Source organism: Lissotriton vulgaris, chromosome 2_1, assembly GCF_964263255.1.
Source record: "Lissotriton vulgaris chromosome 2_1, aLisVul1.2, whole genome shotgun sequence".
NCBI classification, from domain to species: Eukaryota; Metazoa; Chordata; class Amphibia; order Caudata; family Salamandridae; genus Lissotriton; species Lissotriton vulgaris.
Genome location: NC_141687.1, coordinates 616,799,586 through 616,813,611, shown reverse-complemented (window position 1 = coordinate 616,813,611; position 14,026 = coordinate 616,799,586). Strand labels below are relative to the sequence as shown.

Sequence of the window (14,026 nt, the reverse complement as noted above, 5' to 3'; positions counted from 1 at the left end):
AGAAAGGACACTTAACATAACTAAAAAACAACTTTTTTTTTTAAACGTGATGTCATGGTGCAAATAATAATGAAGTGGTCATGAGGTATGGACGCCTGGGCCCAAGACAAGGCCTCCTCCTAGCTGCAAACTGCCACCGGTGCTGCTGTGGCATTAAATATGAAACAGATTATTGGCCTTTAGCGGTGGGGCGCACGCCATCAGTGGGAGCCCTTCCGATAAGAAACTTACTAGCGGGGACCATATATATTTTAATCCTTTTCTGGTGTCGTCTACAATGTCGGCCATGCGTTCCAGAGCCAACGCCCTCCATGGCCGCGCATGCCATTAGGTTACCCAGATTTGTTTTTTATCTCTGCAACTAGACACTTCATACATAGGTAGGTGGGTTTGTATGCATTTTTTAGGGCAGCGCCAGTTCTCAGTTGGCTGCTTACTTGTTGAGTGATAAAAGGGCACAGTGCCTTATCTAAATGTACATGTCTGTTTCTTTTACTTTGATTATGCATTCGCACTGCAAGAAATGTTTTTATTTGGGCTTTGCAAAACATGTCCGATAGAGCTATGCGTCCGCCTTTGACCTCTACACAACCATGCTAGGTCCCATAGTAACTGTTTTTCTATTGCATGGACAATGAAGAGCCTTTTCTAACTGGAATTCCTTGCCGTGCATTGAACTAGGAGACTGAGGAGGGCTGAGTAGTAACAGTTTAGTATATTTGGGCAGGCCAGTCACCCCTTTCCATGCAGTCTATTTACTTCCTCTGAAGACATTCTACTTTGTCCATAGCGATGGGGAGGATAGGCAAGGCCTGGAAAAGAGTTTAGTTTGGGCAGCACATTAATCTTCAAGATATTGATTGTCCTTATCCAGGATATATAATGCTTTTGTCAGTTAACGCAGTTAAGGCATTAAAAAAAAAACTTCGGGGAATTTCGAAACAGCTGGACTGGAGTTGATGCTTTAGTTTTTGAACAGCGCACTAAAATCCTACATAATGATGCTCATGTCAGGTAAACTCTTCTATTATGTTTGACACGCAATCGGTGTTACACCATCTCGAATTGTTAAGAGCTACAACTGAGGTTGCAAGCCTCGTGTTGCTCAAGCTTATAACACTATGAAAGAGGTGGCCATCACAAGTCAGGTAAGGAAAATAGCACAATTCCTGTAAAATAATAATTTTAAAAAAGTAATTTCACTAGACTGAGAAATCACTTACAGTAATATCATGCGTGCTCCCTGTTTTATGTTTTTACATTTCCGTCTGCATTTATCCATATTTATTTTTTTGCTATTTTATTGTCATTTATCAATATTTACTATGTTTCGATTATAATGGAGTTGTAAAATGATTTATTTCCTTCTTTATGTGACTGAGAAACATGCACTCCTACTTTGATCCCCGTCGCGTTACAGTAAATTAAGCAGCCAAATATAACAAAACGCGACACCAGCAGGTCAATATTAGCATTGTATACAAATATATGTTAACATATGCCTATATTCAAGGCAATCCCATCCTGTTTTTGAATCCCCATGGGATCTATCTGCTTAGCAGCTGGTCTGGAACTCATGAAGGACAACAAGGAGTGTCACTCACAAGAAGCAAAATTTCCGGTATTTTTACGCTTTAAAAAATACAGACGCAAAAACAACAATTGCTGGACAGCATGCAGAATAATGTCATACATTCACCCCAGTAAAGATATCTGGGCCTAAATCCATCGTTTTTTTGCACTCCACACCACCCCAGTTCAGACATGGCCATATGCAAATCAACCTTGACCCTGTGCCTCATGGAAACAGTCCAGCCCGAACTGCCAAGCCATGTCGTTCCTGGACCGGAATCAAGCATCCTAGGACCGGTTTCTGGCTATCAGCCGTCTTCAGCCAGGATAGCTTGACTCCAGTGGTGTGGAGAGCATGGGACTCACGTTTGAGCATACCCATCCGACTCGGGGTGACAAATGCAAAAACAACAATTGATGGACAGAATGCAGAACAATGTCATACATTCACCCCAGTACAGAGAACTGGTCCTAGGATGCTTGATTCCGGTTCAGGAAAGACATGGCTTGGCAGTTCAGGCTGGACTGTTCCCATGAGGCACAGGTTCAAGGCTGATTTGCATATGGCCATGTCGGAACTGGGGTGGTGTGGAGTGCAAAAAAACGATGGATTTAGGCCCAGATCTCTGTACTGGGGTGAATGTATGACATTGTTCTGCATTCTGTCCATCAACTGTGGTTTTGCAAAATACAGACAGCAAATACATGTTTTCTGGCTATATTCATCTGTAAAAATGGAAAACTGGAAGCCTTAATTATGACACTACTCCGCACTGCCTAATTATGACCCCCTGCTATCTTTTATGGACCTTTGTCCTGCCCAAGCTAAACTATGCAGCACAGATAATTGAAGGCTAGGTAGGTGGCTTGGGGAGTGAAGGGGTGAAAGATAGCTGCGGCCTGTGCAGGTAAGAGCGGTAGGACCCTATATATGACAGACTAGGGGAAAATAAATAAATAATTCAATTTCCCTCCCCGTAGTCTGTCGAAATACACCTCAAACCCCCCCCCCCCGGCCACCTCCCAACCTGGCCCCACCGCGTTTACTTGCGCAGACCTCGGCTGAACAAGGGTTTTGCACAGGACTGTTGATAAAGACCGATTCACAGAACTGGAAATTAAATCGTGCCATTCCCAGAACTCAACATTCCCCTAACATCTTCGGAATAATTTGAATAAGCACAGATGTTCCAATCACCATTTCTCATTGACACTTACATCCAGGTGCGGCTAAAATACTGGTTTCTGTGTGGGTTTCTCTTTGAATAAATATTTTATCTATGTCAGCTGATCAGATGCTTTTATAAAATTGGGTTGGGGCTCCTAAACCCTCAAGAGACATGGCTACTGCTAAAGGAAATTCCACAGATCCAAAATATTGATGTGAGGTCACCCCAGGTTTTTTGTCATTTGCCGAACCCTATATGTGTTTCAGCTTTAGAGCTCTATGCACTTTACCCCTGCTAACCAGTAGTTAAGTGCCTGTGCTCTTCTTTTAACAGGGTTGAACTGACAGTCCTAAGTGTTATGCTTAACCTGCCTATTAGTCCTGAATATAAGGTACAAAATGAACTAAGGGTCTGGAAATAAAATGCCACTAGTAGATTGCAGCACCTATTGTGACATCCACTATAGTGGCAGGCCACGTATGGCTTCAGCCTTGCCATTGTAGCTGGACTGTAACAGTATAAATACTGTAATTCAAGGTGATAAAATGAACGACCGGTCAAAACATCCCTTTTATACATTAATAAGTCACCTCTATGTAGGAGGGGTAAGTGGTATTTAGAAGTAGAACATGCAGAAATGTAAAGTGAACATATCCTTACAGTGACTAGCACCCAAAAGCTATCTTCTCTGTAGGTAGGCTAACTCATCAAGAAAACCAGAGTGCAGACGAACATACTAATACTGTATCTCTGGAATAGAACTAGCTAAAAAAAACTATTTAACAATTTTAGAATTATTTTTTTAAAATCCAATTTAATGGTGAAGTCATTTTTTATAAATACTAAGGAAAAGTAACTTTTAGAAAGGTACCTTTTACCTGCTCGAAGTTCTTGGGAGGCGAATTTGCATTTGCTCTCCATTTTCTCCAAGCCAGTGATTAGCATATGAACAGGTGTGAAATGTTTCCCAGGGGGCAAACAATGGGCTGACCTGAATAGGCAGACAGTAATCCCCTGAACTTCACAGAATATGATGGTGGGGGCTAGAGGCATACTTTAGACAGCACAGTCTTAAATTCTATTTGACAGGTCGGCTAAGCCACATGTAGCAATTGCAAGGGAGAGAAGAGGACGCCAAGACAATTCTTGTGTATCCACTGTCTGGTTGCTGAAGGGCCTTGCTTGGTCCTACCAGACGTCTGTCTCTGGGTTTATTATGAATAAAGTGGCTGTTTCAAATTGTATTTTAGTGTTAGATGTAGGAAAAGACTAAGACTACAACAGTATACTCCCTACATAAACCCTCATTCCTCAAAGCCCAAGTTTAGTCTGACCAAAGACAGTTTCCATCTTTAAAATGCCCAGAGTGGGTAGAGTTGGCCTCTACAACATGTACCCCTTGGTTAGGGCATGTCCACAAGTCATTCCCACCCATCATTCCGCATAAATATGGGAGCTCCAAGTATCCACTACAAAACAATGTTAGACCTGCAGAAGAACAGAAGAGGACTGGCCCTGCTATCTGGGAATTGAGAGGATCCCTAAAGGGCCAACATGCTTCCTCTTGCACAGAGGGTATACAAGTGGACTCCAAGGGGGACTCCAAGGGTCATAAGTTGACCTCCAGTTTAAGCTACAAGGATACAAGCTACAAGAAGCCTTTCCCGCAGCTTGCCAGTGGCAACTAAACCTGGACTGGACCCGGATGTTGGCCTCTGCCCGATACCCGGTGAATCTATAAGTGCCTCCCCTGAGGTGCTGGGGAGCTTTAGAAGTGTACTCCTGTGGTAGATTTGGACTTAAAAGACTAAGGCAAAAGCTAAAATCTTTGACCAGGGCCGACCTAGTTAGTGCAACCATTGTGGCCAGCTTCATCGTGACCAGCTTCACGGCTACCATGACCACCGACTTTCATTGACAATTCTTGGTGGTACTCTTAAAAACTTTTAAAATTCATATCTCCTTGTTCCCGAGATTGGCTTTTTGCTCATCAAATTGTGCTCTTTTTCTTTAATTTATGTTGGGATTTTTATTGTTTGCCTTTTGATTTCATTACTGTTTAAGTACTGCTTAAAGACTTCACACATTACTCTAAGCTAAGCCTGCCTGATCTGTGGCACAGCTACCAAGGGGTTGAGCTCATTCTTCCTTACATTGTAAGATTACAAATATCTTCAACCTTACGTAAAGAAGAATTTTGTGTGTCCCAGTGCTTCATTTTCTTGCCCTGATGAAGCCTATGTAAGGCGAAATGCGGTGGCTGCGCTCTTTTGAAAATACACACAGTAAAAAACTACACCAACAACAAGACCCAAGAACATCTATTTAATGTCCAATATAGTATGTGTCCTTCAACAACTGCTTCTCTTTTCCTCTCGATCTTTTGAATTAAAACGTGTCTAATGTTTGGTCAATTTGCAGCTTTCCATTGAGGTGGGCAATGTCCGGTTTCTATTTATTGTTGAGACTACATTAGGTGGTGCTGCTTTGAATTCCCTGTCTGCTTTCCTTCCTTGTTTAATGTTTTTAAATATATAGCTATTCTTTAGGGTTACTAAACAAATGTACATATTGCTAATGGTTATAGTATTCTATGCTTAACATGTATAAAATTCCCTGCATAGAAGTTATTTGATTAGATGCTTATGGTTCTCAGTTTATTTATCCGTCACAATATGTACATTTTATCATAACTGTTCATCTACAATTGCTTCACTATGGAATTTTTTTTTTTTTTTTAAACAAATAAATTAGCTTTCTACACTCTTCCCTCCTCGAATCACCCAAAACATAATTTTACTACGGAGATCTCGCAAACAACACTTTCTAAGTTCTTCCCTCATGTATCTCTCCTCAGACTCATCCAACACCTCATTTAACTACTATGATCTGTTAGACTTGACAACTTTCGGCGTGTTTCCCCCATAGAGTTTTCTTTCTGACCTACCGGTTTTTACTGTTTTTGCTGGCTTGGTGTCTCTGCGCACTTTTCTCACTGCTGATCAGTATGTAAAGTGCAAGTGCTCCTGCTGTAAACTGTGTTATGGATTGGTGTTTCCATGATTGGCATATTTGATTTACCTGTCAGTCCCTATTAAAGTGCACCGAGCGTGCCAGGGCCTGTAAATCAAATTTTGTTAGTGGCTGCAGCACTGGATTGTGCCACCAACGCAAACGGCCTCTAAATGTAACTCTGGCCTGCCATTGCAGAGCCTGTGTGCAGTCTGGGACTGCCATGTCAACTTGGCAAGTGCACTCACTTGGCCCTAACCTTCCCTCTTCTTACATGTCAGTCACCCCTAAGGTAAATCGTAAATAAATCGTAAATCATACGTTCTTATATAGCGCCTTTCACCGTAAGGTCTCAAGGCGCTTGCTTTGGGAACCCGTCCTGGCTTTTCCCTGCGAGATAACCCCTACTGGGCATCCCCACGGTGAAAGCCAGGCATCCCATCGCGGTGGGGCCGTAGTGGAGATTAAGCAAGCTATTGCCCAGAGTTGCAGAGTGTGAACCCATGATTAGAGTAGGCACAGAGGTGAGAATTATCGAGTCCGTGGACATTTTGAACTCAAGACCCTGCCGCGTCGGGGATTGAACCCTGGTCCCGGATCTGACCTCTGCGTCTGGGTCTGCCTCCTCTAACCAGTGAGCCACACTTCTCCGTAGGCCCAAGATACCCCTGTGGGCAGGGTGCAGTGTATGTGAAAGGTTGGACATGCCCTGGTGTGTGTGGCACGCCCTGATAGGGAATTACTGCCAATTTTTGTTTTTCACTATTGCAAGGCTACCTGTTCCCATAGGACAGAATGGGGAGTTTGTTAATAACATCTTATACATATAACTGGCCCTGGGCACTAGGTAGAAAAATAACGTTTAGTATGCCTGAACTCAGAATCTAAAGATGCATCTTTTAGTGAAGGTGATTTTTACATTGTGTGTTTGAAAATACCAATTTTAGAAAGTAGGTCATTTCTTGTTTAGCCATCCAGCAGGCCTCTGCTGTGTTTGTGGGTTTACTGTCTGGGTTTTGGATGAAAGGGGCTGGGGAGCAGCAGTGGCTCCAGATGGTTTAGGTTGGTCAGGAAAGGGCTGAATGGACCTGGGCTATATTTAGAGTAGGGGGGGAGGAGATTTTCTTTGACCTGGTCTGCCTCGGACAATGCCGTCCCCACATTTTGCCAGGAAGCCACAACTCATTCTGGCTGGGCACAGACATTCTCTGCCTGAGAGGACAAAGGATTTTGGGCTATACAAAGTGGGGCCCTAACCCCTGAATTTTAGAACTCTGTTGGACCAAGAAGAAAAGCTGGCGAAGCTGTGAAGAGGAACTACCCCTTTGCTGTGTTGGCCTGCAGTGGCTACTTCCGTCTTGGGCAGTGAAAGGACTAGGCTGAACTTTCTGCAATCTATTTTTGTGAGTTTCCCCAAGGACATGAGGTAGAGCTTGCACCCTGTTCAAGAAGTCTCAGGAACAACAAAGACTGAGTTCTTCTGCCCTCAGCACTGGGTACTGTGTGTTTTGTGCTGCAACAGAGGAAAAAGCAACCAAACGCAGTCTACAATGCTGCTGCCGACTCAGTGTTCGGAAGGCACCGCAGAGGGCACCGCCGCAACGTGACCCTGGTCTCACTGAAGCCGCCGCGCACACCGCGACCTGTGGGCACCGCACCCCACATCGCTTCCTGACGCCGCCTTGGTATCCCTGATGACGCCGCTGCTTGCACCGTGGAGCGAGGGCACCGCTCGTAAAGTTACACGACACCACCCTCATCCCACACCACAGCCTTGGCCTACTGACGCCATGGACTCCAGTTCATCAGCCGACGATAGTGCTTCAGCAATGACTACGCCGCTGCTTTCACCGTGACCTGCCAGCACTGCGACGAGCACCACACCACTTCGCACCGCAACAATGGTCGAACCGACGAGGCCATCTGACGCTGCCACCGAGCTGCTGCTCGCACCACAACCTGAGGGCACCGCACTGCTGCACTTCACACCGCAGCACCCTCACTCCTGACTAACCGCGAGGAGTTCAATCTGCAACATCCAGACGACTCCTGCACCAACCTCCGGAACAGACGCCGTACTTTCAGAAGCTCAACGAGAGGTCGCAGACGCCCTGCATTTCTAAAGGTACTGTTTTGCGACACTGTAGCTGGCCTGCGACGCCGCAATCAGCCAGAACGGTTTGGATTTGATTGTTCCTGACTATGTGATAGCCCCAGAGGGAGCCAACGACTATAAGGAACTGTTTTTCAAAGTTGTTTGATAACTGAAGATTTCCATGTACTGTATTGTGGATTTATATCGTTTTTGGTCTTGTTCCAAGTATATAAAAATATTGGATATTTTTCTAAACTGGTGTGGTGTCCTTTTGTAGTGCTTACCCTGTATTACCATTGCTTATGTGCAAATGCTTTACACACTGCCTCTTAGATTAGCCGGACTGCTCATGCCAAGCTCCCAAGGGGGCGAACGGGGGTTATTTTAGGAGTGTAACTCCCTTATCCTGACTAGGGAGAAGGGTCCCTACTTGGACAAAAATGCATGCCCTTGCCAACTAGAGACACCCATTTCTAACAATCTCCCTCAACCATTCCTAGAGACTCCTTCCTTCCCCATCTCTCCTTTACTCATCACAAACCTTCTCCTACCACTATGATCTCTCACTAAACATTTTCTAGACTTTTACCTCTTCTTTCCCTCCATTCTCTATTTCAATCCAACTAACAGAATTACATGCCCACCACTCAAATGAATTTATATTTCCCTATACTAATGCACCACTAATCCTTTTGGGTTCCGAATTCGGGTACTAATCACCGAAAACCGATTTGACGTGTCATCAGGGTTAGTAAGAGCTACATAAATTCAATTACAATTTTCCTCCAAATCATAGTAAATATCTGAAATGTATTGTTCATCAAGTTTAATGATAGTGAACCAGTCCCTGTTAACATCCAGTACAGGAGTAAGAAGGCACCAGTCTCTCTCTCTCTCTCTCTCTCTTTCTCTCTCTCTCTCTCTCTCAGGGCCACTGCACCTATTTTTGGCAACCAGGAACACAACCTTTATATCTCAGACCTCCCTGATCCATTTGGAATGGTGACTGGGAAAGGCTCTTCAGTTCTGACTGAACTGAGTGAGATACCTCGAACATGAATAGACTTATGGTGAAAAATTTGGGACGTGTCAGGCAGGCTCAGATACATTAGTTACAATACCCATTTGAGCAATGAATGTATTTAGTGACAGACACCTTTCTCTCTGAAACACGACGTGCTTCTGTGCACCGAATATGGCTGGAGATAGCAACGCGTTTGCAATCAGCAGACCAGAGAAATGATTTGCGCCCAAAGCATTAAAAAATATATTCACAATTACTTGACTAAGGCAGTAGGATAGATTTTAGCTTATTTCTCTGCTCCCAAAATGGCTAGGCCCGTCAGGCAAGTTTTACGCTTCATAATTTTAACTACCCAATATTTCTGATGTGTAGCTAAAATCTTATTTTTCATGAAGACTAATGCCGACTGCACATCGTCCTGTGAGATTACCATGTAATACTGTACTCAAACCAAACCTATGCCACCTCCTTGACTGATAAACAAGTGAATATGAGCGAGTCATGTATATAAATTGAGAATTAACTATTTAATGGCTGTGCAGTAGTATCAGGTATTCAGAGACAATTAAGGTAAAAACGATCAGGTGCTACCACTATCGAAAAATGTCACATACAGTATTGGGGGGCCGCAGTAGATAACATTTTGTTGTAAAGTAAATTGGTAGGATAAGGGCCCTCTGACCACCCCTGTGACCTCTATATCCTGTGGAACCCGTTGATGCTCCCTGCTGCGCTCTTTAAGTCAACACAGGGGAGAAGATGAAGGTTAGATGTGATCAGAGAGCCCCTGCAGCGTACAAGCAGTTGGTGGCAGGGGCCATAGGGGTAGGGGCGTCGGGCCTCAGACTGTCGTGGGCGCACTACATCAGGGACGACGCACAGAGCAGAGGGTCAAGGAGCTGGGGGGCAGTAAGATACGCACAGGGTGGGGGGCGGTTAGGGATGCACGGGCAGTCAGGAGCACATGGAATGGTCAAGGGCGCATTGGGTAAGGGGAGGTCAGGGAGCGAACAGGGGTGAGGGGCAGGCTGGAGGGCGCAGGGGTGAGGGGCAGGCTGGAGGGCGCAGGGGTGAGGGGCAGGCTGGAGGGCGCAGGGGTGAGGGGCAGGCTGGAGGGCGCAGGGGTGAGGGGCAGGCTGGAGGGCCCAGGGGTGAGGGGCAGGCTTGAGGGCGCAGGGGTGAGGGGCAGGCTGCTGCGGTGAGGGGCAGGCTGGAGCGCGCAGGCTGCTGCGGTGAGGGGCAGGCTGGAGCGCGCAGCGGTGAGGGGCAGGCTGGAGCGCGCAGCGGTGAGGGGCAGGCTGGAGCGCGCAGCGGTGAGGGGCAGGCTGGAGCGCGCGCAGGGGTGAGGGGCAGGCTGGAGCGCGCGCAGGGGTGAGGGGCAGGCTGGAGCGCGCGCAGGGGTGAGGGGCAGGCTGGAGCGCGCAGGGGTGAGGGGCAGGCTGGAGCGCGCAGGGGTGAGGGGCAGGCTGGAGCGCGCAGGGGTGAGGGGCAGGCTGGAGCGCGCAGCGGTGAGGGGCAGGCTGGAGGGCGCAGCGGTGAGGGGCAGGCTGGAGGGCGCAGCGGTGAGGGGCAGGCTGGAGCGCGCAGCGGTGAGGGGCAGGCTGGAGCGCGCAGCGGTGAGGGGCAGGCTGGAGCGCGCAGCGGTGAGGGGCAGGCTGGAGCGCGCAGCGGTGAGGGGCAGGCTGGAGCGCGCAGCGGTGAGGGGCAGGCTGGAGCGCGCAGCGGTGAGGGGCAGGCTGGAGCGCGCAGCGGTGAGGGGCAGGCTGGAGCGCGCAGCGGTGAGGGGCAGGCTGGAGCGCGCAGCGGTGAGGGGCAGGCTGGAGCGCGCAGCGGTGAGGGGCAGGCTGGAGCGCGCAGCGGTGAGGGGCAGGCTGGAGCGCGCAGCGGTGAGGGGCAGGCTGGAGCGCGCAGCGGTGAGGGGCAGGCTGGAGCGCGCAGGGGTGAGGGGCAGGCTGGAGCGCGCAGGGGTGAGGGGCAGGCTGGAGCGCGCAGGGGTGAGGGGCAGGCTGGAGCGCGCAGGGGTGAGGGGCAGGCTGGAGCGCGCAGGGGTGAGGGGCAGGCTGGAGCGCGCAGGGGTGAGGGGCAGTCAGGGGCACACTGGGGTGAGGGGCAGTCAGGGGCACACTGGGGTGAGGGGCAGTCAGGGGCACACTGGGGTGAGGGGCAGTCAGGGGCACACTGGGGTGAGGGGCAGTCAGGGGCACACTGGGGTGAGGGGCAGTCAGGGGCACACTGGGGTGAGGGGCAGTCAGGGGCACACTGGGGTGAGGGGCAGTCAGGGGCACACTGGAGTGAGGGGCAGTCAGGGGTACACTGGGGTGAGGGGCAGTCAGGGGCACACTGGGGTGAGGGGCAGTCAAGGGCGCACAGAGTCAAGGGGGCAGTCAGAGGCACACCATGGGGTTAAAGGGGCGCACCAGTTGGGTAGAAGGATCAAAGAGATGGTGGGGCAAAGAGTGGGTGAGGGTCAAAATGATGGAAAAAGGCACACAGAGGGTATGGGGCAAAAGATGGATAAGAGGGGGCAAAGAAGGGGTAAGAGGGGGCAAAGAAGGGGTAAGAGTGTTAGGGGAGTTTAAGGCGGTGCAGTGAAGTTAAGAGGCACACAGAGCATCAAGATAGTGATCTTACGGTGTTGGAAGTGCTCAGGGCAAGGGATGCACGGAAGTTAAGGGGTAGGAAGGCCAGTCATTTAGGGATACAGGTGAGGTTAATAGGTGCACTGGGATTTACGCCTATGTAGTTGCAGAGGCCCTAAAGTGTGCAGCGAAGCTTAAGGAGGAGTTTGGCAGGGCCGGGGGGTCATGGGTGTTGAAGGGGTCATAAGGGTTGGTCACATTTCACAATTGAGCCCCGCGTAAAGACTCTCACAGTCCTAAGACTCCCCCTTCTTACGACCCGCTCCATGTTCAGTCCCTATCGTTTACCGTCATAGTAGTAACAGACTTTCTTCTTTGTCCCCAGACTCAGCGCCATCTTCTGCTTTCTCAGGGACCAGCACCGCGCGTCGCGCACCCAGACTACCACCGCCTGGGGAGGGTCATAGCTAATCTACCAATCCCAGTGCAAGGCGGTAACGAAAGAGTGCATACTGACAACCGATGCGGCCAATCAGTGGACAAAAGTCACGCTGAGCCATTGACTAACATCGGGTTTATCCAATCATCGCACACCAGGAACAGAGCCGGCTCCAGAAGGCGGAGCCAATCTAGTCCTCCATGCTCACTGTCTGTTCCTACTCGGACTGTACCTATGGAAGGGCGGGGGCAGGGGTGAAGGAGTGTCTAACTCCGCCTACCCCAGGAAGGACGGAGTGGGCATTTTCCTGGGCTACAGGTATTGCAGGCTCTGGTGCATTGTGGGAGCGTGGGAAGCCTCATGCTCACTAACGTGTGAATGAAATTAGGACCCGACCAGAGAGTATTGATGACAACTGTGCGAAACCCTGCGGACTGTACCAAATTAATTTAGGCTTAAATTGTAGGGAACGAAGTGTGAAATCTAAGACTCCTGTAATACCCGGAGGTATCAATTTAGGGCCTGGTTCAAAGTGATCTTTGGCCTTCGCTGCAGCTCCATTGCTATGTTTTCTTTCCCTCACCCAATGCCCTGTCGCACCCTCTGCTTAATGTGTAGCTTACTTTGCTTAAAGTTCAAAGTGCATAAAGTTAATCCACCGGTCCTCCCCACCCACCGTTTTATTACGTCATCGAACCCATTTTGCTAATTGTTTAAATATATCTCTAATTCCAGGAATAGAAGAATTTAAGCACCATAGAAGAGCCAGCATTGAGTTTAGAAATATCACGCAGCAAGAAAATAAAGATTAGAAGTATGACACGCCTAGAAACGTCACAGAACTATGCTCAGAAACTACAGCCATGCTTAGCAACGAAAAACAAACATAACTGAACCATGCCTCAAATGTACTGTATAATAATAGGGGACCTGGATTGAGGAACCCAACAGAGCAATGCCTAAAACCATCACAGAGTGTAGGGAAGATATGTTCGAAGAACAGGCACACTGTAACCTCATCAGAATGACATGGTAGCCACTTAGTGAACAAAAGAATAATCCTTTATTCAACGGGATCCACGACCGCATCATCAGCTACCGATAAATCTCAGGTAGAGCAGACAACTGACAAAGAGCCAACGCTCTAGAATCTGGCCGGTACCCTGATGTGATCAGGGTTCCAGAATGGAATGCATAGAACATGAAAACAGACTCTTACACCAATTGGCATAAGAAAATGACATGTTAGATCACGTCCCTCCCTCAATGAAAAGAAGAAATAAGCATCCTCCCAAGAAGGATAGAAGCAAATTGGTTACACCTAAACATGTCTAAACAAAATTACAATGAATAAGAAAAACAGGAATTACAACATAATGAAATCTTCAGACTTTACTTGTGGCTTCACTGTGCATGCGCTGCGAGTGCAGCACTGTTCTCATGCTGTTTTTCCCACTGTGATGTCATCTCTGGTAGCCACAAGCGCATCAGTAGTTTTAGAAGCAACTTTTTCAACGTTACGCCCAACCTTAAGGGTAGGGGAGTCTAACACTCTATCCACTTGATTACCACTAACAATACGGTCACATGAAGCGATATTCTTACGCTGTTTAACCTTGCTATCCCTGATAACATCAGTGGATTGCATAATGCTTGACTCAGGTGCATTGACCATGTCTGAATTCACTCACCTGAAAATATGCGCCTGATCTACAGAAATAGGAACCACACTGTCCCTGTTCCACCATACCTTTCCATTCAACAATAAAGAAGCTTTGGTAGATCTTAACACTCTCACAGGCAATTAAAATGTAGATTCTCCTCCAGTAACTCCATGTGTTTTTTTTTATCATCACCCAATCATGGAGATTCACTTGTACATTCTTGACATGTTTGCTATTGTCATAATATTGTTTTTGTAACAACTATTTCTCCATCACTCTGTATTGCATGGTTGCAAAATCAACATTACGCTTGTGTAATTTGGACTGTACTGCCAAAGTGCTGGATAACCAAGCAGGTATAAGTTTAGTTCTGGTATCTTTACCTCTAAGAAGAGTGAAAGGGAACATGTCTGTGGTGGAATGAGGTGTAGTGAGATAAGCCCAAACCCCGTCTTGGAGGAAAAGGGAAACA

General features: G+C 47.7%; 1 protein-coding gene across 2 annotated transcripts in view; it reads right to left on the bottom strand.

Moving 5' to 3' along the window:
- The window catches only part of HDAC1 (histone deacetylase 1), a 220,117-nt gene extending 208,195 nt beyond the window's left edge, over positions 1-11,922 (bottom strand). Inside the window, exon 1 of one of the 2 annotated variants that reach the window (XM_086955695.1) lies at positions 11,800-11,922. In XM_086955695.1, coding sequence (XP_086811821.1) covers positions 11,800-11,848 — 49 coding nt within the window. In that variant the 5' untranslated portion in view covers positions 11,849-11,922. The remainder of the gene's footprint in view (positions 1-11,799) is intronic. The other variant, XM_086955696.1, reaches the window with a different exon arrangement.
- Positions 11,923-14,026: the final 2,104 nt, after the last annotated feature.